The sequence below is a fragment of the Hordeum vulgare genome, chromosome 2H, assembly GCF_904849725.1.
Source record: "Hordeum vulgare subsp. vulgare chromosome 2H, MorexV3_pseudomolecules_assembly, whole genome shotgun sequence".
Classification (NCBI taxonomy): domain Eukaryota; kingdom Viridiplantae; phylum Streptophyta; class Magnoliopsida; order Poales; family Poaceae; genus Hordeum; species Hordeum vulgare.
In genome coordinates, this window is record NC_058519.1 from 646,747,879 (window position 1) to 646,772,781 (window position 24,903).

Here is a 24,903-nt window from a genome sequence, read left to right on the forward strand (position 1 = left end):
CGACGTGGTCGTCCCCTCCTCCAATCTAGACTACCACTCGGTAGTCGTCCAGCCACGTTTCCAGCTTGGATTCTCGTGTAAACTTGCTGATCCCCGTCGCCAATCGGAAGTTGGGAGGGATGTCAGCCGAACGGATGGCTCGGCTGAAACACTTGGGACCAGAGACGATGGCCCTGCTTCCACTCGGATGATCTATATCGCGACCATCGCGGTGGGCCCGGCCCCTGTCGACCCTCCTCTGAGCGATATGCCCTCTTGCGTCGGGCCTTGGATCATAAGTGTCACCGACTGAACGCCGATCATCATGATGTCGGGGCCCGTAAGGCCCACACTGCGGAGGGGTGCATGAACGGTGACGATCTTCGGGATTTATCGAACGGCTGCCTCCCCTGTGTCGCTGATGAGAACCACGGCTGTGAACAGACCGATGCGTGTTCGCATGAACAGAACTATTGTGGATCCTGTTGTGCGATTGGGAGACCGCCGAATTTTGCTGTTGCGCCGTGTGCAGCAGGGCGCGGATTTTCTCGATCCCCCTGCCAGCCTCTGAATCAGTCGGCTGAAGGGAATCGGCTATCTTGGCGGCGGCAGCCAGGTTGAGGATGGGTGTGCGGAACACCTCCACATTGCTCCGCCGAGTGTGCCGACTGGCAGAACGGCGGTGCTGGCGACGAGCGTCGTATGTTTCGCCGACCTCGTGCTCGTTCCGACCAGATTGGCGGGGACTTTCATGGGAGTTGGCCATGTGCACTTCTGCGGCAGGACCGCGACCCAAGTACTCGGAAGGAAACTCAGTCGGAACTGAGTCCGAGCGCTGGGACGGCAGGGCAACCACAACCGACTCTAGGACCGCCACTTGTGAAGACGCGTTCTGGCGCGCCTAGGCGTGTTGTACCCAACGCTCGAGCCGCGGATGGCGGGACCGCTTGTTGCGGCGCGCGATGACGGCACAGGTCGACACTGGAGCCGATTGCTGGAGAAGAAGAATACCGCGGGCGCTGGCACGGAAGTGCGTAGCCCCGCGGCTGGGGAGCGCCTCGACGTCGAGAGGGGCATCCTGGAGCCATGTCGAATCGTCGACGATGAAGGAGAGAGCACCGAAGAGGATCTCGTGACCCATGCTCAAATCTCCACGGGATGACATGATGAAAAGATGTAGTCGCAAACTCGCCGGAAGTCGCTTAGACGCCTGCCCCACGGTGGGCGCCAACTGTCGTGGGTATAAGCCTGACAGTAGATGTGTAGGGTACGAAAGGATGGGCAGAGCCTTAGCTAAGGCGAGGTCGTATGAGTTCAGGCCCCTCTACGGTGGAGGTAAAAGCCCTACGTCTCAGTGCTCTTGGGAGCTTGTTGTCGAGTGGAATATGGATTACAGTGAATTGCTAACCCTTGCACCAGTGGGGAAGGGTGGCTTATATAGAGTGCGCTACCCTTCACAACGGTTCGGTGCACAGGGGTGGAGTAGTGGCGAATAAATGACTACGTTACAGGAAACGTATGACTTAAATGCTAATAAAGGCACAGGGAAACGTATGACCGTTTCCCTCCAGGGGGGTTACGATGCACAGAGTGGAATCCAGCACGTTAGTTTGATATACTCCGAATGCTCATCTCCGACTGGATGGAGGAGAATTCGTTACCCACTGGATGATGGGAAGTCCTTAATTCAGTCAGAACTGACTAAGGGCCTTATCCCTTATGAAGGGTAGTCCTTGGGTAGGACTTACAGGGCAGGCCTATGACCCTACCCTAGGACTGTAACCCCATCAACTTGTGCATCCAAAACCTTAAACCCAAACCTATGTTTCAAGAGTCCATCATACCTACCTATGGATTGGGTAAGATCCTTCAAGTAAGTTGTCATCGGTGCACAAAGCAATAAAAAATGCTTCTAAACATGTTTGATCATTTAGATTAAGGGAAATTAAGTGTTGTACAAACATGTGATGGTGATAATAAAAGTGACGGACTGCATAATAAAGTTTGCCATCACAAGGGGCAATATAATGTAACGTTCCTTTGCACTAAGAGATTTAGCATACAACCAAAAAGCGCATGACAACCTCTGCTTCCCTCTACGAAGGGGCTATCATTTACATTTAAGTATTTACTTTTGTGCAAGAGTCAAAGTATTTTCCTCTACCTCCTTTATCTTTTCCTTGGCAAGCATCATGCAGTGGGGAAAGATCTAAACATATATATCCAGCTGAATGTGGATGGTATGAATTATTATTGTTGACATCACCCTTGAGGTGAATACATTGGGAGGCAACACCATGAGCCCCTATATTTCTGTGTGTCCGGTTGAAACCTTTTGTGCATAAGTATGCGGTGAGTGCTAGCAATCGTAGGAGACTAAATGATGGTTGAGTATGTAGACTTGCTTAAAAGCTCCGACATGTGACCCTTCCTGAAATTATGATGAATTGTGTTACAAAGTTGACTCAGAACATAGTTTGTTAGTTTTCAATAGTGTTTATGCTTTATACTTCAATGATTGTGATGAATTGCTACTTGCTTATAAGAAGCCTTTATGATAAAAGTTATATGATGAAAATGATGCCAGGAAGTACTTTATAAAATTTTATTTGCTATTATAGTAATGAGCATGATGAGGCCATGTCCGTATTTTGAATTTATCGACATTTCTCTCTCAAAGCATGTGGTCAAGATTTTCGCTATCGGCTTTCGCTTGAGGACAAGCGAGGTCTAAGCTTGGGGGAGTTGATACGTCCATTTTGCATCATCTTTTATTATTGTTATTTATAGTGTTTTTAAGCTTTTAGCCACTTGGAGGAGTAATTCTAATGCCTTTTCTCTCATAACATGCAAGGTTTATATCAAGTGGGAGAATATCGACAGATGGAATTCTGTACCTCAAAAAGCTATGTCAGAGATACCTATTCTGCACACCTCCAATTGAGCTGAAAATTTATGGAGATTTATTTTAGAATATATAAAAAATACTGGAATGAAGAAGTGCCGGAGGGGGGTCACGAGGCGGCCACTAGACACGAGGGCACACCAGGGCCCCCCTGGCGTGTCCTCGTGTCTAGTGGGCCACCTGGCCAACCTATGATGCCCATCTTGTGGTATATATTCTCCTCCAACCTAAAAAAATTAAGGAGAGGCCTTTAGGGACGAAGCGCCACCGTATCGAGGCGGAACCTGGGCAGGAGCACTTTTGCCCTCCGACGGAGCGATTTCGCCAGAGGAACTTCACTCCCAGAGGGGAAAACAGATGCCATCGTCAACACCAACAACCCTCTCATCTTGGGGAAGCCAATCTTCATCAACACCATCTCATCTCAAAACCCTAGTTCATCTCTTGTACTCTATCTTGTACTGTAACCTCGATTGGTACCTAGGGTGTGTCTAGTAGTGTTAATTACATCTTGTAGTTGATGCTTTATGGTTTACTTGGTGGAGGATCATATGTTCAGATTCATTATGATATATAATACCTCTCTGATCATGAATATTACTTGTGAGTAGTTACTTTTGTTCTTGAGACCACGAGAGAAATCATGTTGCAAATAGACATGTGAAGTTGATATTCGTTCGATATTTTGATGATATGAATGTTGTGATTCCCTTAGTGGTGTTGTGTGAACATCGACTACATAACATTACACCATATTTTGGGCCTAAGGGAATGCATTGTGGAGTAGTAATTGTAGGGTGGGTTGCAAGAGTGACAGAAACTTAAACCCCAGTCTATGCACTACTTCGTAAGGGGCTGATTTGGATCCCTATGTTTAATGCTATGGTTAGAACTTATTCTTAATACTTTTCTCGTAGTTGAAGATTCTTGTGGGATGGTTAATCATAAGTGGGAGTTTGTTCAAGTAAGAACAACACCCAAGCACCGGTCCACCCACATATCAAATTATACAAATACCGAACACGAATTAACCCAACATGACGAAATTGACTAGATGAAATTCCCGTGTGCCCTCAAGAACGCTTTGCTATTATAAGAAATTGTTTTGGCCTATCCTTTGCCACAAAAGGATTGGGATACCTTGCAGGCCCTATTGTTACTATTGCTACTTGTCACTTGTTACAATTATCTTGCTATCAAACAACTTGTTACCACCTTTTCAGTGCTTGCAGAAATTACCTTACTGAAAACCGCTTGTCATTTCCTTCCGTTCCTCGTTGGGTTCGACACTCTTACTTATTGTAAGGACTACGATTAACCCCCTATATTTGTGGGTCATCACACCTCATGTGCATAGAGAGGCACAACAGAGCAGCAAATAGATCTCGCCCACCTTCTACGGCCAAAAAAACAGAGGAAAGGGGCGCATGGGTATATATAGGCATCTTATTAGTCTTGGTTGTTGGAAATATGCCCTAGAGGCAATAATAAATTAGTTATTATTATATTTCTTTGTTCATGATAATCGTTTATTGTCCATGCTATAATTGTATTGATTGGAAACACAATACTTGTGTGGATACATAGACAAAACACTGTCCCTAGTAAGCCTCTAGTTGACTAGCTCGTTGATCAAAGATGGTCAAGGTTTCTGACCATCGGCAAGTGTTGTTACTTGATAACGGGATCACATCAATAGGAGAATCATGTGATGGACTAGACCCAAACTAATAAACGTAGCATGTTGATCGTGTCATTTTGTTGCTACTGTTTTGTGCGTGTCAAGTATTTATTCCTATGACCATGAGATCATATAACTCACTGACACCGGAGGAATGCTTTGTGTGTATCAAACATCGCAACGTAACTAGGTGACTATAAAGATGCTCTACAGGTATCTCCGAAGGTGTTCGTTGAGTTAGTATGGATCGAGACTGGGATTTGTCACCCCGTGTGACGGAGAGGTATCTCGGGGCCCACTCGGTAATACAACATCACACACGAGCCTTGCAAGTAATGTGACTTAGTATAAGTTACGGGATCTTGTATTACGGAACGAGTAAGGAGACTTGCCGGTAAACGAGATTGAAATAGGTATGCGGATACCGACGATCGAATCTCGGGCAAGTAACATACCGAAGGACAAAGGGAATGACATACGAGATTATATGCATCCTTGGCACTGAGGTTCAACCGATAAGATCTTCGTAGAATATGTAGGATCCAATATGGGCATCCAGGTCCCGCTATTGGATATTGACTGAGGAGTCTGTCACGTCATGTCTACATAGTTCTCGAACCCGCAGGGTCTGCACACTTAAGGTTCGACGTTCTTTTATGCGTATTTGAGTTATATGGTTGGTTACCGAATGTTGTTCAGAGTCCCGGATGAGATCAAGGACGTCACGAGGGTTTCCGGAATGGTCCGGAGACGAAGATTGATATATAGGATGACCTCATTTGATTACCGAAAAGTTTTTGACATTACCGGGAATGTACCGGGAGTGACGAATGGGTTCCGGATGTTCATCGGGAGGGGCCAGCCCACCCGGGGGAAGCCCATAGGCCTTAGGGGTGCCACACCAGCCCTTAGTGGGCTGGTGGGACAGCCCAAGAAGCCCTATGCGCAGGAGAAAGAAAAATCAAAGAGAAAAAAAGGGAAAGTGGGAAAGTGGAGAAGGACTCCACCTTCCAATCCTAGTTGGACTAGGATTGGAAGGGGAGGACTCTCCCCCTTGCTTCGGCCTAACCCGGCAAGGCCCCTCCCCTCCCACCTATATATACGGAGGTTTTAGGGCTGATTTGACACAACTTTGCCAGAGCAGCCCGACCACATACCTCCACGGTTTTTTCCTCTAGATCACGTTTCTGCGGAGCTCGGGCGGAGCCCTGCTGAGATTAGATCACCACCAACCTCCGGAGCGCCGTCACGCTGCCGGAGAACTCATCTACCTCTTCGTCTCTCTTGCTGGATTAAGAAGGCCGAGATCATCGTCGAGCTGTACGTGTGCTGAACGCGGAGGTGTCGTTCGTTCGGCACTAGATCGGAGCGGATCGTGGGACGGATCGTGGGACGGTTCGCGGGGCGAATCGAGGGACGTGAGGACGTTCCACTACATCAACCGCGTTTATTAACGCTTCTGCTGTGCGATCTACAAGGGTACGTAGATCGGAAATCCCCTCTCGTAGATGGACATCACCATGATAGGTCTTCGTGCGCGTAGGAAAATTTTTGTTTCCCATGCGACGTTCCCCAACATTGGTTGGTGTCTAAAACCGGGATAGAAGACAGACATGTAGTCCCGGTTTGATACACCAATCGGGACTAAAAGGGGTTGCGCCATGAGCGAGGCCCTTTAGTCCCAGTTGGTGTCTGGAACCAAGACTAAAGGTCCCAGTCGAACCGGAACTGATGCTTGTCGAGGGACGGCCGACGTACTATCCGCTCGAACCAGGACTGATGCTCACATTGGTCCTGGTTCATAACAAGACCGGGACTAATGCTCTGATCTGGCCAGAACCAAAGCCCTGTTTTCTACTAGTGCGATGAAGATATTCGTGGAATACGTACGAACTAATATGGGCATCCAGGTCCCACTATTGGTTATTGACTGGAGAGGTGTCTCGGTCATGTATACATGATTCTCGAAGCCGTAGGGTCCGCACGCTTAACATTCGATGACGATATAGTGTTATTGAGTTATGTATGTTGGTGAATGAATGTTGTTTGGAGTCCCGGATGAGATCCTGGACATGACGAGGAGTTCCGGAATGGTCCATAGGTAAAGATTTATATGAAAAGTTGTTTTTAGGGTTCTGGAAGAAGTTTAAATTTTTTCGGTATTGTACCGAAAAGCTTCCAGAAGGTTCAAAAAACTTTCAGAGGAGTGTGGAAGTCCACCATAGATGCTCTTATACACCTATTGAAAGCTTTCTGATCGGTTTTTTATAACATTCTACATGGTTCCCAAAACCGCTTCTTTCTTTACTATTCTATATCCAGGTTTTTTACTTTCTTTCCTTTTTCTATCCCTTTCTTAGTTTTCATTTTCCTTGAAAAATTCCAGAAGAAGGATCAAAATCTAAAAAATGGGACTTCAAAAATTGTTCACACGTTCCAAACTTGTACGCGGATGAACACCGGATTGCGGACAACCTTATGTGTATGTTGTCCTCCTTCCCCGTAGCATACATGGAAATGTCGTTGTCTGATTATAAGATCCTGATCCAGGACTTTGACCTGCTTATGCGACGTTTGCGCCTAAGTCGGAGCCATGGCATGGGAGATTCACTTGCAAAGGGAGTAAATACATGTTATCGACTTTTGTCACTCTATCATCCCACGTATATTGGTGTTATATATTTTGCCAGAAGGCGTGCATAGCACCTTTGACAAGGATCTCTTGTGATTCATCTCGTACATGACCAATGTGCCTGAGAAATACCATATGGTTAAGTGGGCTTAAATCTGCTTGCCTAAGGACTGAGGGGTTATAGGTATTCTCGCATCCCACTACGTGAATGTAAACCTTATGATGAGATACGTGTGGTGGATTCTTAGGAATGATGTGGACTTATGGTTGCAACTTATTAAAACAAAATACGTGAAGAGCATACCTCCTCACTAATGAGTAATGACCACAGTGAGGATTCCTGGATCTGGAAGTCTTTCTAGTCGATCAAACACGAGTTTCTCCCCGGGCTCATCATCTCCATAGGAAATGGAGAAACGATCCTCTTTCTCACTGGACCCGTGGCTTTGTAGATTTCCGCCTCACGCCGAGTTCCCTAATCTTTTTTTGTGATCTGCTCGAACCTAATGCTTTTCATTGCCTCGACAGTCCATAATGGGAGTTGGAACATTTCATTCTGCCAAACCTCTAGCCGTGAGGAGACTATATCTTGAACGGACGACCCTCCTACCGATGTTGGCCGACACTTCATAAGTTATTTCTTAGCATCTGGCCCCACCCAGGTTCTTATTTGTTGACTCCACTTATCGTGTCCTCTACCATGCGTTGCCTCTTATGTTGACCATCCCTTTGTGAAAAGTGCCCCTTCCGATGAATATTAATATTTTCATATGGACAGCTTTTGTGTGATCATCTTCTTTCACAGGCGAAGGTAGCCAAGTGAGATGCGTCTCGCGACGGGCTATGCCCCCTTTGCGGTGTCTCCGAGTCTGAGACCCATATTTTTTTATACTGTCATGTTGCACACTTCATTAAAGCTTTGTTCGTGAGGCTCTTGGGCTTGAGTGGCGAACCTATATTTTACTTTTTGCATGTTTGTGTCGTTGTCTCAGTTGACTTATTTTCTTGCCTACAATGTGAATTTGTTGTGTGGATTTGCTGATTTTCTTGTTATAATAAAAGCGAGATAAAAACATGTTTTATTAAAAAATGAATCAATTCTGTAATTGAATGGTTAGAGGGATAGTGGCAACCCTAACCCATCAGGATTCAAGTCCTGATGCTCGCATTAATTTTTAATTTTTTTTAGAATTTTTGATGATACACATTTAGTGGGTTCCATCAGTCTTTTCTAGGTGTTCATAAGAATAGTACTCCCTTTGTATCAGTGCATAGGGCACTTTACAAAAACCAGATTTTCTCAAAACGCTTAAGGGTGCTTCAATAACTTCCCTCATCGTTTCCCTCCAAGCCTCGTTCGCTGCCTCTTAGTACCTTTGCATTGGGTGCGTCTACTCGGTAATTAGTTAAAAAGACACCCACTTAAATACTGCATCCGATTTGATTGGAAGGATGACCGGCCTTGTTTTCTGTTGCTCTCCAATCAGCTACCATCTTGGTCGCTCTGCACCTTCTAAAGTGTCCTATGCACTGGTACGGAGGGACTATATGTGTGTGTATTTATAAGATGAATTTATGCGCGTATGTACGAGCAATTGCCTCTGTATTGTGTAAAAAAAAAGGCCTGTCTAAAAAAATGTATACATACTCCACGTAATTACCGGTTTCTAAAACTAGAAAATGACTGATACGTATGTCGATCAAGTCAAGCTCAGGCGGCCATTAACCACGACCACAATAAAAACCCGGCGGCCGCCGGGGCCGGGGGCGCCTCCGAGGAAGAAAGAAAAGGAAAAAAGCCCGGCCGCCGCGTCGCCAGCGGCCACCCAGCCTCGCTTGTCTCCTTCCTCCCCGCGCCACTCCCACTTCCCCCAGAGACACGGGAGGCCCGACACCGCAGTCACTGCCCGTCCCCCTCCCCCGCCCCCGCCCCCGCCCCCGCGCCGCGGTGAAAGGAAAATATCTCGCCCGGCCCCGCGGTAACAAATCCTCCTCCGGCGGCGGCGGTAGATCCCCCTCCTTCCTCCGCCTCCCCCCCTTCTCTCTTTTCCGGAAACCCCCAATTTATTCCCCCACGAACCCCGCAGCGACACCAAATCCGCCTCTTCCTTATCTCGCCGCCGCAATCCGTCCGGCCGACTGACCCCTGCCGCCGCCCCGCGAGCCCCGCGGAGCGCTGTCAAGGTTGCCTTTTTCCTCTTCTTTCGTCCGGGGAACAGGTCGGCGGTCGGCCATGGCGGCGGAGGAGGCGAGCAGCAGCGGCGGGGGCGAGGAGGGGTCCGGCGCCGGGGCCGGCGGGTGGACGCGTGAGCAGGAGAAGGCGTTCGAGAACGCGCTGGCCACGGTGGAGGAGGAGGAGGGGGAGGCCATGTGGGACAAGATAGCGGACGCCGTCGAGGGCAAGTCGCCCGAGGAGGTCCGGCGGCACTACGAGCTCCTCGTGGAGGACGTGGACGGCATCGAGGCTGGCCGCGTGCCGCTGCTCGTCTACGCCGGCGACGGCGAGGAGGGGGGCTCCGGCGGTGGCGGCGGGGGCGGGAAGAAGAGCAGCGGCGGAGGAGGGGGAAGCCACGGGGAGAAGGGCTCGTCCAAGTCCGCCGAGCAGGAGCGCCGCAAGGGGATCGCCTGGACAGAGGACGAGCACAGGTTCGTTCGCGCTCCTGCCTCCCTTCGTTTTCCTTCCGTTGACCGAATAATTGAGCTGCTTGCTGCTCTGATTGATTTGATTAATTGCTGTGATTGATTGATTGCTTGCTGAATTGACAGTTTTGTTAGAGAATCTGATCCGTGTAATGGTCCTATGATATCAGGGAACATACTGGAAATCTGATGCTTGCATAGTTTGTCTGCTCTCAGGGTACTGGTCTGTGAGTGAAATCAGTAGGGTTTCTTACCTGCTCTCTCCTCGTTGTACTGGGGTGTGAATAGATCAGTGGAGCTCCCTTTTGCGCATCTGGAAATTAGAGTTATGCTTTGCAAGGAACTTTATTGTCTGCACAGCGAAGCGAGCACATTTTGAGCTCCATTCTCTCACCTTAAATCTGTTCATTGAGCGATTTCGAGCGGTACTGCCTACATGTTTGACTGATTGGTGGGTTGGGTTGGCTAGGAGGTAAAACATCACTGCTATTTGATTGGCGATTCTGCTGACCCACTCATTTAATTGTCGAAATGTGCTGAGTATTTTGGATATTTGCTCTTTAAATGTACTGCTGCTGCTTTCCATTTGTGACTGGACGCATGTAGTTTGATGGTTTGTCGTAGTTTGTCCTGCTGGCGCCCGTAAATCTGCTCCTCCGCTCCCTTATTGAAACCCCCCAATTTATTACCCTAAACCCGCAGAAATACAGCCCCCTACTCCCTCTCCTCCCATATCTAGCCGCAACAGTCCTGAGGAACCTCTGACCTGTATTGCTGCCCTGCGAATCCTGTAGAGCTGTCTAGTTTGGAAATCTTTGCTTTAAATGTGCTGAGTATATTTCAGATATTTGCTCTTTAAATGTGCTGCCGCCACCGCTTCTGCTTTCCATTTGAGAATGGACGCGTGTAGGTTTGACATTCTGTCATAGTTTATCCTGCTGGCGCCCATAAATCTGCTCCGCCGCTCCCCTGCGCCCTCTCTCTTATCGAAACTCCCCAATTTATTAGCCTAAACCCGTAGCCATTCCGGCCCCCTCCCCCCTCTCCTTCTCCCATATCTCGCTGCCGCAATCCTGCGGAACCTTTGGCCCTATTGCCGCCCGGCGAATCTTGTAGAGCTATCTAGTTTTTTGCTCTTTCTTCTTCAGGGCCGAGGAACATGTCGGCCATGGTGACTGAGGGGTTCGGGTCCGGAGGGTGGATGTGGGAGCAGGACGTGGTGTTCGAGAATGCGCCGGTGTTGGTGGACCTGCAGGAGGGTGATGCTGTGTGGAACAACATAGCCGATAACATTGAGGGGAAGAAGGGGTTAGGATCCGGGTCTGGGCCTGGAGTGTGGACGTGGGAGCAGGACAAGGCGTTCGAGAATGCATTGGCGTTGGTGGATCTGGGGGAGGGTGAGGCAGTGTGGAACAAGATAGCCAATGTTGTTCCGGGGAAGACAGCCGAGGAGGTCAAGCGGCAATATGAGCTTTTGGTGATGGATGTGGACGCCATCGAGGCGGGCCGAGTGCCGCTGCCTGTGTACACTGACGGCGGGAGTCCCGAGGAGGGAGGCTCTAGCGGGAAGAAGATCGGCGGCAGGGTAGGAGGAGGATGGGGAGGGCATGTGCAGAAGGGGTCGCCCAAGTTTGTCGAGCAGGAGCGCCGGAAGGGGATCCTCTGGACCGAGGATGAGCACAGGTTCGTGCCTCCAGCCTTCGTTTTATTGTCTGCAGAGGAGCGAGCACATGTTTGCTCCACTTTTTAACCTTAAATCTATTCATCGAGCAATTTTGAGTTATACTTAGATGTTTGATTGATTGGGTTGCCCGGGAGCTAAAATATCACTACTATTTGACTGGCGATTCTGCTGATCCACTCGTGTAGTTGTCGTAATGCCCTGAGTGTTTTGGAAATTTGCTCTTTCGATGTCCTCATCCTCCTGCTGCTTTCTATTGGAGACTGCACGCGTGTAGGTTTGTCGATTTGTTGTATTTTGCAGATTAGGTCGCGTCTTGCGTGGTTGTTCGTAGATTCGGGGCCTCCATTGGTGGATTAGATAAAGAATTGCATGATTGTTTTCAACTGGAATTTATGTGCCAGAGCTGTTGTTATTTTGTTAGTTTGGCAGTACCTATAACTACTGTATTTCGGATGCAATACATTGGTTAGATAGTGAACTGCTTCCCAACATGGGTTAAATGCGTGGCTGTTGGAGTTGCATCCTTGAGCTGTACATTGTGTATGTTCTTACATTTTGTTGGACTAATACTTTAGTTTTCACATGTTACCTTATGCATGATTTTTTTTTACTCAGATGTCAGAATCTCAGAAGTGTGGTTACTTATGGAAAAAAGGTTTTTTAAATTTGTTATAGGTAAAACAGATTTAATTGTTTAAGTGAAGGAACATTTTGGACTATTTCTTCACACATTTATTTTCATTCTCCGGGTTGATTGATTTTAGTAGGTTTTCTCATTCTAGTTTGCTATCCTAGATATACTAAAATGTCAGAAATAATCTCTTGTTTGATAGCTTGTTGTGTCAAGTAAAACTCGACTTCCATTTAGTTGAGTGAATATATTTCAGATACGGAACATTATACAGTACATTTTTTTCCTTCTAAATGTGAACTCAAGTACATCATCAAGCATTTCACATTTACTGTACCACTACATAATGATGTACTTCTTTTAGAAATTCTGCTCCTTCTATAAATTCTACATGTTCCATATGTATAGTTTCTCACCAGTTGGTGTGTATATATAGCACCTTTTGGGCAATGAATTATTCAGTGTTCCGTGTTAAAGCTTTCAACCCTGAAAGCACATGATCGTTTGGCATGTGCTATATGTACCATTAGAAGTAGTCCACATTTTTCTGTCATTTGCCATTCTTGTGAAATGCCAAAGTATATGATCACAATGGCTGTGATCATTTGAATGGCTGAATGAGAAAGATAAGGCTATTCATAATTAACTTGAGAAGCTAATTTCAGTATTGAATAGATTTAAATATTGAAGGAGAAGTGCTCGGTTGCAAAACTGATGGATACTGCCTCCTCCAGGGTTCTCTTTACCAGTCACTGATCTATGCTATGACCTGATTCCAAACCTGCAGGTTGTTCCTTCTTGGACTTGAAAAGTATGGCAAGGGTGACTGGAGGAGCATCTCAAGAAACTTCGTCATCTCAAGGACGCCCACTCAGGTCGCCAGTCACGCGCAGAAGTACTTCATCCGCCTCAACTCGATGAACAGGGAGAGGCGGCGATCAAGCATACACGACATCACCAGCGTGAACGGAGAGGCATCAGCCGCTCAGGGCCCAATCACAGGCACGAATGGACAGGCCGCAGTCCCTGGCAAGTCCCCCAAGCAATCTCCACACCAGCCAGGGAGCCTGCCCCCAGGGGTCGATGCCTTCGGCACCACGATCGGGCAGCCGGTCGGCGGCCCCCTCGTGTCCGCCGTCGGCACCCCTGTCACGCTCCCAGTCGCCGCTCCGCCTCACATGGGGTACGCCATGCATGCCCCGGTCCCAGGGACCGTGGTGCCCCGCGCTCCGATGTACCCGATGCCGCCCCCGCAGTCACGGTGATGGCCCGTCTCCTCCTGGAAAATAGACATCGTTAAACGCTGCTGGCCCCCCAGCCAAACCCAGAACCTTCTCCATGTTGTCCAGCCTTGCAGTGAAATGCTCTGTTATGTCTGAATAAAGGAATAACCTATGAACTCTTGTACATTACAGATGGTGTTATGGTTGTTGCGGATCATATGTTATCGTGTTGCGTTTATTCATCGTCGTCGTCGTTCGATGTTCGATGTTCGCCTTCGGGTTGGATGGATGGATACTGGGTGTGTGTTTCCGTTAGTGATCTGTGTGATGCAGGCACAGGAGAGGAGATACTTAGCAACAATGTTACTTAGTAATGTATGAATTGGTTATTACAGCGTATTATTATCTGTGGGGATCAACAAAGATTTTTCCAGGAGCATTATCTTCATCGTTCTCATTTCAAACTTTTTTGCGGCAAAATTTCAAAATTCACAGTTGGTTTGATCGATCGTCACCACAGCTGTAGTTTCATATGCTGACGACGGTGATATGAAAACGGACATCTTTGGGCATTGATTAGCGACGAAGCATCCATCCACCATCCATCTGATCAACGGCCTCTTGGTCATCGTGAGCGATGTCATTATTGATAAGCTCTATCTTTGCCAGCCTTGCGCAATTAATCAGTGGAGATTGGACGGCAAAGCTTGACCCGCAATGGAAGAAGAGAACAAAAGAGGGAGCGTCAAGGCCTCATGAGCGTTGCCACTGCCCACTGCGGTGGGGTTACTGCTGGAGACGCCGAGGGGACCACATGTCATGCGGCGCGGCGGGGACTGCATTGTCATGAGGGCGGCGCGCGGCGGTGGACAGGTGTCATGAGACTTGGGACGGCGGGGACACTTGTCATGTCGGCTGAGTCATGGGTTTATCGTGAATCCATCGGCGGCGCAACAAACGAGGCGACTTTAAATTACACTCATTGATGTTTTTATTTTGTGTGATATATGTGCATATATGTCCCTATGTGAAATAAATATATAAATATAGCTTCTTTCGGAAGCGGTTGAGAATATATGCATACGAGTCCCTGTGTAAGATATGTATATGAGTATGGATCCATTGGTACAATAAAGGGGTCAGTTGAAAATATATCATTTGGGGTAAGAACTCCCTTGTTTTGTTTTTAAGTAGATGATAATTTCCTTAAATAGAAATACCTTGAATACATAATTTGTAGTTCAAGACATTGACATATTTCACACTGAACGCTAGCGAAAACACATGCTAGCATACCAATTATCATCTCGAGGGTGGCCATAATACCTCTCGTGCATAGTAAAAACTCGTTAATCCGATGCCCGATGCACATGAAGTTGACTCTATGGATGCCCACGAGTTCATGGTGCGCATAATTTTTTGAAATACAAAATAAGAATCATTTTGACCATAAAAATAATAATAATAAAATCTCACAAGTTCTACACCAAAGACAATGGCACACAATCATGGAGGGAGGGAGAGGGACTGACACCCCACCCGCCCCTCTCCAAAATGGTCGCACACTATGTAATACTAAGAGGGTGTTTGGTTGGGCTTCCAGCCAGCTTCCGTCTACCGGCTTCTAAGCCAAAAGCTCCTATTTAGGGGCTTCCGGTTGCAGGTGTGGCTTTCGGCCTTGTCACAGCCGCAGCCGAAAGCCACAGCTGCAGCTGGAAGCCCCTAAATAGGAGCTTTTGGCTTCGAAGCCGGAAGCCGGAAGCTGGCTGAAAGCCCAACCAAACACCCCCTAACTCTTCGAGTTCGAGAAATGATTGGCGATGTTGCCTACTTCAACTTCTCTCACAAACATTACTGTTTCATACAAACTTATCATCAGCTAAACCTTAGAGATAAAAAACCTCAAAAATTATGAAATGAAGGGTATTATCTTCGTATAGATATGTCATCATAGTCTTATTCCACGGCCGATACATGGCATATTCACGCGATACATTAGCAAATTATAGCAAGCAAGGCCGGAGATAAGCCCCGGCCACATAGGCCGTGACCTAGGGCCTGACGCTGCTCGCAGGCTTTCGGAAGAGCCATTCAAGGCCCTATAGCCACAATATAGTGAAGCCAGTCTGGGGTGTAGCCTAATCCTACCTCCACCCTTGATAACAAGACCACATGTCATGCCAATTATCACGCTAGGGGGTGCCAAAATTTTATTTCCTAACATACCAACCTGTGAATGAAAGCTCACAAACATAGTTCGATAGTAGGCGGCTCGGGGTGCAACGACCTCACGGGCTTCCAGAAGCATTGTTCAATGCTTTGTAGCTACAATATAGTGAAGCTGGTCTGGAGCCTGGTCCAATCCTACCTCCGCCCTAAATAGAAAGGACCAACTATCATGCTAGGGGGTATCAACAATTTCTTTCATAACTTTTCGACCTACAAATTAAAGCTCACAATCAGAGTTTGATAACTAGCGGCCTTGGGCTGACGGCCGTGCGAAGGCTTTCGGTAGCATAGTTCACAAATACCTTGATACAACATAGTGAAGCCCGTTTGGGGCCTGGCCCAATCATACCTCCACCCATGATAGCAAGGGCCACATGCAATACCAGTTATAACGCTAAGCGGTATCAAAAATTTCTTTCCTAACATTTCAGCCCATGAATTAAAGTTCACAATCAGAGTTCGATAGTTGGTGGCCCGAGGTATGATGACGTTACATGCTTTTGGAAGCACTGTTCAATGCCCTATACTACAATATAATGAAATTGGCCCGGAACGTGGCCCAAATCCTACCTCCATCCCTGATAGGAAGGGCCACATGTCATGCCAATTATCATGCTAGGGGGTACCGAAAATTTCTTTCCTAATATTCCAGCATACGAATTAAAGCCCATAATCAAAGTTTGATAGGCCCGGGGCGCAACGGCCTCACGGGTTTTTGAAAGCATTGTTCAATGCGATGTAGCTACAACATAGTGAAGTTGGCCAGGGGCCTGGCCCAATTGTACCTCCGTCCTAGATAGGAAGGGTCAATAATCATGCTAGGGAGGTACCGACAATTTCTTTCTTAACTTTTCAACCTATGAATTAAAGTTCATAATCAGAGTTCGATAACTGGCGGCTCTGGGCCGACGGCCGCGGGTCGGCTTTCGGCAACACGATTCAATGCCCTATAGCTACAATATAGTGAAGCCGATCCGGGGCCTGGCCCAATCGTAACCCCGCCCCTGGTAGCAAGGGCCACATGTCATGCCAATTATCATGCTAGGGGGTACTAAAAATTTCTTTCCTAACATTTCGGCCTACGAATTAAATTTCACAATCAAAGTTCGATAGTTGGAGGCCTGGGGTGCGGAGACCTCATAGGCTTTTGGAAGCAATGTTCGATGCCTTGTAACTACAATATAGTGATGCCAGTCCGGAACCTGGCCAAAATCCTACCTCCACCCCTGCTAGCAAGGGCCACATGTCACACCAATTATCACGAAAGCTCACAATCATATTTCGATAGTTGGTGGCCCGTGGCGCGATGGCCTCACGGGCTTTTCGAAGCATTCTTCAATGCTCTGTAGATACAGTATAATGAAATTGGTCCAAGGCCTGGCCCAATCCTACCTCTGCCCTAGATAGCAAGGGCCAGTTACCACACTAGGGGGTACCGATAATTTCTTTTGTAACTTTCTGACCTACGAATTAAACCTCATAAACGGTCGTGTGTAGGCTTTCAAAAGCATAAACCAATGCCCTTGGCTAAATGAAACCGGTGAGGGGGCTGGCCCAGTCATACCTCGACCCCTGATAGGAAAGGACACATGTCACAATCAGAGTTCGATAGCCGGCGGCTCGAAGCGCGATGACCGTACATGCTTTTGGAAGTACCATTCAATGCCATGTAGATACAAGATAGTGAAGCTGGTCCGGAACCTGGCCCAAATCCTACGTCCACACCTGATAGCAAGGGCCACATGTCACACCAATAATCACTCTATGGCGTATCGGAAATTTCTTCCCTAACATTCGATCATATGAATTGAAGCTCACAATCAGAGTTTGATAGTTGGTGGCCCGGGGTGTGATCTTTTTCCATTATAAAACATATAATTTTGAAAAATCAAGCAGTTGCCACATCATCAACAAATTGGCAGTGCAATGGCGGGAGAGGGAAGAGGGATCAGTGAGAGGCCGCAACCCTTGTCCCTCTGCACTCGCAGCACAATAACCAATACTTAACTATTTGGATTTCAGGAAAAGATCAACAATGTTAGCAATAACATTATTGCCTCACAAGAGCTTTCAGGATAAAAACCCCGCCTATTTTTTGAAGCACATTGAAATTTCCTCGGATAGAGACGTCATCCGAATTGGATTTGACGACCGAAACACGATATATTCACGTGACACCTTAGCAACTCATAGAAAGGCTAATATTTAACGCCAGTTATCACATTCGGGGTAGCGGCAATTTCTTTCCTAACATTCGGGCGTATGAATTAAAGCGCACAATCAGGGTTCACCAGCTGGCACCAGTGGGGGCATGGCTACCCCATCGAATCGAATTGAATCAAACCAAATCGAATAAAACCAAACCAAATCTTATATATTGGAAAGAATGTGTGTCGTAATAAAGCATATAACTACAAAAACCGCGCAATCACCGGATCATCAAAACATTGGCGGCAGAATGGCGGGAGAGGGAGGATGGACTCAACACTCCCTGTTCCTTGAGCGCGCAATACTTGGTACTCCGTAGCCCTTTGAATTTAGAGAAAGACCCGACGATCTCCGACGCTTCGCCTTCCTTAATTAAACGGTGGCTGTGCAATACCTGGTACCACGTAACTCTTTAGATTTAGAGAAAGATCCGATAATCTCCGCGCGCTTCGGTTTCTCCTTGTCGTGTTATTGCTTCACAAGGCCTTGGCTTTCACCATTTTGGTAGGTTTGAATTGCTCACATCTCACAAAACCCCTCAACATTTCCATTTTCACACCCATTGTGGCTCCGCCCCCTAGAAAAAAAAATGTCCCCGAATCTCTCAATAATTAGAGAGCAGCACACGCCGCACGCACGCCCGCCTCTTCAAAAGCCACGGCCGCGGCCACCGTCTCCCTCTCTCGTCTGTCTTTCAGTGTCCACCCATACACAAACCAAACGCAAACACAGAGCGCGCACGGAGCACGAGGCTGCGCTAGCTGGCTGCCTCGAGCGACGACATGGCCGACGCGAATGGATCATCATCGCCGTCGCCGCAGCACTCGTCCGGCGGCCAGGCCGTGACCGGCGACTTCGTGGCGGTGCCCGGGGCCGGCCCGCACGGGTCGTTCCAGGCGCTGCTCGCGTCCGTGGGCGGCCACGCCCCGCCGGGCGCCGCCCCGGCGAACGTCCTGCCGCAGCACCAGTACCAGCAGTACCACCACCAGCTGTTCGGGCCCGTCGGCGCGCTGATCCAGGCGCCGCCGCAGCCAATGCCCCTCCGGGTCCAGCCCCCGTCGCCGGCCCTGCCGCCGCCGCACTGCGCCCAGTCCAACCTGCTGCTGCCCGCCGGTCAGTACCTTGTTTCCTTCTTCTTTTCTGCATCGTCTTGGACTCTTGGTACGCCCTTGCGCCGTCGTCGCCGTCGCCGGCGCGATCGTTGGCTCCGTGATCTGCCCGTTCCCATCCCAGGGGTTTGTTCCAGGCCGCTCGCTTAGGTTTTGACGCGCCCGGATCCGCGCGCCGCCATGGACGTGCGCGAGATCCGCACGTCGTTCTAGGTTTTCTGTCCTTGGTCGTCAGGACTGCAATCTTGGCCGCCACTCTCCGGGAGGAGTGGATCACCGAGGAAGATCGCGCAAGCGAAATTCTGCACAATCTACTTGCTAGATCAGGCCGGACTTTCCATTTGCAGCATGTTAAATCACGCATTTCTGTCATATACACATGGTCATCTTGGCCGCCACTCTCCTAGTTCTTACTTTCCTTTTCTTTTTCCTTGCGTTTTTGTTGTTCAGTGGCCTTGATTAATGCTATTTTTTTGCGAATGTTCAGGGAGGCACTACTACCAGCACTGGCAGCCGCCGGCCCCGCAGATCGGCGCCGCAGCGCAGCCGCAGGTCCCGATGGGAGCAGGGGGTTTTGGGGACTGGACCATGTATAACGTTAACAGCAGCACGTTTGTGTCCGTCGCCTGCGGTAGCAGCAGCAGCGTCGTCCGCGGTAACAATGGCTACCATCAGAGCTCCAGGCTGTGCTCCGCCACGGCATGGCCTAACTTCAGTCCGAGGAGCCCTTACGCTACTGTTTACCCTCATGGCATGCAGCAGGATCACCAAGCTATTACCTACCATGGCAACAATAACAATCAGCAAGGTTCAGGTATACCGTATACATACATTTAGATGTGGATCCGTTTAAGATTCTGGTATATATGCCACATGCATTGTGTGGATCTCTTTCATAAATTCTATGTATCCGACAACTCCGGGTTCAATTCTTCGATATGCAAGGTTTATAGTTGAATTTATTCGGTATTCAAGTTTGTGTACTGTTTAGTGCGGCATTGTCTTGAACCCAGCAGCCGTGTAAGGGGTTTATGATGATGGTATTGAATGTGAAGACTCTAGATGCTTACAAATTTTCTGAAGCGATTTGTCCATATCCTCATTCCATAAAAATCTGAGTCATATATATCCAGCTCTTACTCTGCATAGACCAAATTGCATGCATGTTACGATTTCCAAATTTCATTTTGCATGTTACTATTGCACATTGATTCATTCTGTACATCTCGTGCTGCAGGCTTTGTATCCAACTTCAGGGTGGATCAACCAATATCTCCGGCGTCAAACAATCACTCTCCTCCACAATTATTAGACGAGGCCACATACACCAAAAGGGCGAAGAGGAACACCATGCGCACCCAGAAGGGGAGGAATTCAGAGGTAACAACAACAGGAAGCATGTAAATTATTTATGCTTATATAATTCAAATTAGCATGAGCTAGAACACCTGATGTGAGATTAATTTCCAGGACCCGCCTGAGATGGAAAGTGAAAACAGTGATGTACTAGATCACCCCATGCTAGATGAGAATCACAACTTGAATCAGGGCCAGGAAATTTTCACTACTGTAAGTATAACTTCACTATGCATGCTGTTCTTTGCTGTATATGATTTTTTTCTTCATTATATTAACAAGATAAGCTATTCTGCATTAATTGCTTCATAGTAGAATAATGGAAAAGACACTCTACTTAGACAATTACTCCATCAATTTGCCACTATAATCGGTTCCAGCTTTAGATTCTTGTTGGGCAAACAACTGGAACCTGATGGTCCTACGAGTTGTAAGTTATGACAAGTAGCAAAACATGCTCCCCTAATTTTCTGTATTAAAATGAAGAAAGGGCATACCAAAGTAATTTCCAAAAATCCAAATCTGAAAAGATCATCAGTGGTTTGTAGCGCATTCCCACTGAACTAACTTGAATTTGTTCCTGCAAAACTATTGACAGAGGTTCAACTGTAAAGACTACTATATGATTGTGTGGAAGGAGTTGACCAACAGTGATGTTGGAAATATTGGAAGAATTGTACTGCCAAAGGTACGTAGATGCATGACACTATTACTCTAATTGACGTGAAAGTTATCTGTTAGATGCTTCGTAATCTCACTATACTGAATTTCGCAGAGGGATGCAGAGGCTAACCTTCCAGCTTTGCTTGAAAGGGATGGCCTGATACTCAAGATGGATGACTTGAAGCTTCCTGTTACATGGAACTTTAAGTTCAGGTAATCACTAGTTCAGACTTCAGAGTAATATTTTTTTTTTCTGCAATAACGTCGTAAGCCATAGTTTCGCAGTGTCCTAGAGTTAATATCTGCCCAATTCTCACTAGTTCAACTGTATATATCACACTGATGATGTAAGATACTTCCCAGGTTCTGGCCTAACAACAAGAGCAGAATGTATGTCTTGGAAAGTACTGGTATGTTTTAACACTGACTGACTGAAGTAAACACTTCAAACATTTGTAAATATGTACATGTGTTTTATGATGAATTGCATTGCCTTATTCTCAGGAGAATTTTCAAAGAACCATAATCTAGAGCCACAAGACACCTTCATCATCTACAAAAGCCTGGAGTCCGGCAAATTTGTACGTGAAAACTCGATCTAATCTCCCCCACTTTCTCTTGCTTCTCAGTAATAGTCCATCCAACTTCCCATCTGCAAACTCGCTAGCTCTTTCGACATCAACTTCTCATTGTGGAAGTCACTCTTATGATATTAGTATGACATATTTCAATATTCTTGTTGTGATCTCTTGATTGATCAGCTTGTCCGTGCGGAGAAGGTGACCGGGCAGTGCGCTACCTTACTCTGTCCGGAATGCAAGGAGGAAGGCCGCATAAACAAACAATGCGGGTTCACCAGGAACCTGAACGCCAAGAAAAAAAGGTAGATGCCGTCTTCAGTTCAGCACCAGAAAGCACCATCACAATGATATGGTGCATGTTGACTTGTTACAGAACACCTAGAAGCAATCACAAAAAAAGAAGAGGGAACACCATGAAGCATCGTCGAGAGAGTATCACCCTAAATTATCATCATTGACATGTTGTACCATTGGAACTGAATTTCAGACACAAGTCCTGCTGTAGGCCTTAGTAGCTGGTGAATAGCTCTGGCCCCAAGAGAACATCTTTCCAGTTTTTAGATGACTTAAGTTTGCTTCACCGTGTAGCAGTTGGTGTTTTGTTATGTATTTGTAAGAAAAATAATTTGTTCTGTAGTGTTGTACCTCATTCTGGATGATTCCCACCATTTGTAGGATGTATGTTTGGCTCTGAATCGATCTGCTGAATCTGTCAACAGAATTGATGAAGCGATCCTTTTTGCAGCACTTGTGATGGTAAACAAGCAGCCAAGACAACTTGTAACTTGTGAGAGAATGCCATAATATTTCCATCCGGCTTCAAAGCACGTCTCATCGTGGTGGATAGCTAAGAGCATCTCTAGCCCTTCCCCTAAAATCCTTACTCAAATTTTTCTCATCTCAGGAGTTAAGCCACAAAATCTAAGGAGTTACCCCTCAAATTGAGTTACTTGATACCTCTGCCCAACTTTGAGCAATCGCGGGCAAGCTTCTCTTCATTTTCTCTCCCCCGTGAGCTTCTCTTTCTCATCCTCGCGCCGTCACCACCCTCCGCCACCTCTTTCGCCGATGGAATGGTTACACATGTCCCCTCCCCACACGCCGCCACACCTTTCCCCGCTCGTAACACGTCAGAGGAGACCGCTAGAGTGGCCGACCGCCCCACAAAACACGCAGGTGTGCTCGGGAAGAGCAACAAGGCATGACTTTCCATGGCTCACGTGAGATGGAAATACTAGTTATATGACCTGAAATTGCGTAATGATTGGTATCAAATCCCAGGTGCCGGAATAAATGTCTGGAGCGAGTTGTCCAGTCACTTTTAGCCATCCAACGCGGATCACTAAATTAGGTCGGTGAGGTATGGACGTCCGAAATATACATATTTTCCCCAAACCTTTTTTGGGAGGGGGGGGGGGAGTGTCCGGACATCCGCCACGTCGAATGCCGACACCCCCTATGTCACTCAGCCCAAAAATCCTTTCCGACCATCTGGCTCTAGAACCCTCTAAAAGATCAGTATGGTTGACTAGGAGGGGGGGGGGGATATCAACATGAAAGCATGATGCAAAATGGACGTATCAACTCCCCCAAGCTTAGACCTCGCTTGTCCTCAAGCGAAAACCAAGTTCCATAAACATGTCCACATGTTGAGGGACGAAGGTGTCGATAAAACATAATACGGACATGAGGACATCATGATCACACATAGGACAGCAATACATCATAAAGATTCTTATGAGAAAGTAACAATTCCTTCACAAAGCAAAGCATGAAGCAAAAACCTTACCGAGAAGTAACCAACAATAGTCCAAAGTCATTGAGGCAATTGCAATTTATCACAACATCAGAAAGAGTCAAGTAAGAGCTTGTAAGGCAAATCCACATACTCAATCATCTCTTTTGTTTTCCACAATTGTTACAACTCACGTGGTACTCATGGTGTCAAAGTTTCAGCTGGACATAGAGGAAGATAGGGGCTTATAGTTTTGCCTCCCAACTATTTACCTCAAGGGTAAAGTCAACAATAATAAATAATAAGTACTCAACTCCAAGTTAATATATGAATATAGATATTTCCCAAGCATGTGACGGTAGCCAAGACAAAGGAAAAAATAGGGAATTGGTGGAGATCACCATGACTGTTACAAGTGCAAAAAGTAAAGGTACAATATAGGCCCTTCGCAGAGGGAAGCAGAGGTTGTCATGCGCTTTTGAGGTTTGAATGCGTGTCCTCTTAGTGCGGAGGAACGTCACTTTATATTGCCTCCTGTGATAAAGAACTTTATTATGCAGTCTGTCGCTTTTATGTCTTCCTCATCACAGGTTCGTACAAAGCTTATTTTCCACACACTAATAGATCATACATATTAGAGAGCAATTTTTATTACTTGCACCGATGACAACTTACTTGAAGGATCTTATTCAATCCATAGGTAGGTATGGTGGACTCTCATGGCAAAACTGGGTTGGAGATTTATGGATGCACAAGTAGTATCTCTACTTGGTGCGGGAGTTTTGGCTGATATGAGGTGGAAGCAATCGTCACATGCTAAGGGATCTCTAATCATATAACATTGTTTAGAACCAAGCAAACACAATTCATTATGTTGTCTTCCTTGTCCAACATCTACTCCTAAGCATGTAATAGTTTGGTGAGTGCTCACAATTGTAAAAAGTGTCTAAGATGATATATTTGTATGTGAACCTCTCTTTCCTTATTACTTCTTATTAGTTGCAACAATGACTGAGGTCTATGTTGATTTATTCTCAACAAGTTTCAATCATCATACGTGTCATATGTGAAGTTATCACTTTCCATAAGACCGTCTCATGATCTTTCATGCTATCGTTCTTTTCATACTTTTGATCATGTCACAAAGCAAAGCCCTTGACTAAGATACTCTTTATTAAATAGCTCGTAAGCTCGAATACATCGGGGGAGAGACAAAAGCAAAAGACTCAAACTAAATACTAAAGACTTATTCCTCTAAGAGAATAAATAAAAACTGAAAAGGAAAGAACTAAAACAAAGGTAAAAGCAAAAGATATAAAGGTGATACGATACCAGGGCAACTCCCCCAAGCTTGGCAGAAGCCAAGGGGATTGCCCATACCAATGCTTAGTTGTCTTTCTTTGGTGGTGATGGTGGTGGACTTGTCGAAGTAGTCTGATCCTCCGTATTCCAAGGCATAGGTGCTCCATCATGGCAGGATGAACGAGTCGCCGGAATCCTCAAATCTGCAGCCAACCTTATTGATTTAAATCTGTACTCATACTCACAGTTTTGGTTCTGCAGGTCATAGATCTGGCCCTGAAGTTGGTCAACCCTGTCATAGAGCCTGGAGAGGTGTTTCCCAATGTCAATGGCATCCATCTTGTG

At 46.8% G+C, this 24,903-nt stretch overlaps 2 protein-coding genes across 3 annotated transcripts; both read left to right on the forward strand.

Moving 5' to 3' along the window:
- Nucleotides 1–8,956: 8,956 nt before the first annotated feature.
- On the forward strand, nucleotides 8,957–13,584 carry LOC123428351 (transcription factor SRM1-like). 2 transcript variants are annotated; one of them, XM_045112552.1, is made up of 2 exons: nucleotides 8,957–9,843; nucleotides 12,940–13,584. In XM_045112552.1, exons 1-2 carry the CDS (start codon nucleotides 9,431–9,433, stop codon nucleotides 13,415–13,417), a joined length of 891 nt encoding a protein of 296 aa, XP_044968487.1. In that variant the 5' UTR covers nucleotides 8,957–9,430; the 3' UTR covers nucleotides 13,418–13,584. The 2 variants fall into 2 exon arrangements, with proteins under 2 accessions (XP_044968487.1, XP_044968486.1); XM_045112551.1 differs by lacking the exon at nucleotides 8,957–9,843 and adding an exon at nucleotides 9,916–11,520.
- A 4,885-nt stretch (nucleotides 13,585–18,469) lies between these two features.
- Nucleotides 18,470–22,246, forward strand: LOC123431194 (putative B3 domain-containing protein Os04g0676650). The gene is made up of 10 exons (XM_045115028.1): nucleotides 18,470–18,925; nucleotides 19,409–19,735; nucleotides 20,159–20,301; nucleotides 20,392–20,490; nucleotides 20,876–20,965; nucleotides 21,053–21,153; nucleotides 21,304–21,350; nucleotides 21,445–21,521; nucleotides 21,702–21,823; nucleotides 21,895–22,246. Exons 1-10 carry the CDS (start codon nucleotides 18,595–18,597, stop codon nucleotides 21,977–21,979), a joined length of 1,422 nt encoding a protein of 473 aa, XP_044970963.1. The 5' UTR covers nucleotides 18,470–18,594; the 3' UTR covers nucleotides 21,980–22,246.
- The last annotated feature ends 2,657 nt before the right edge of the window (nucleotides 22,247–24,903 follow it).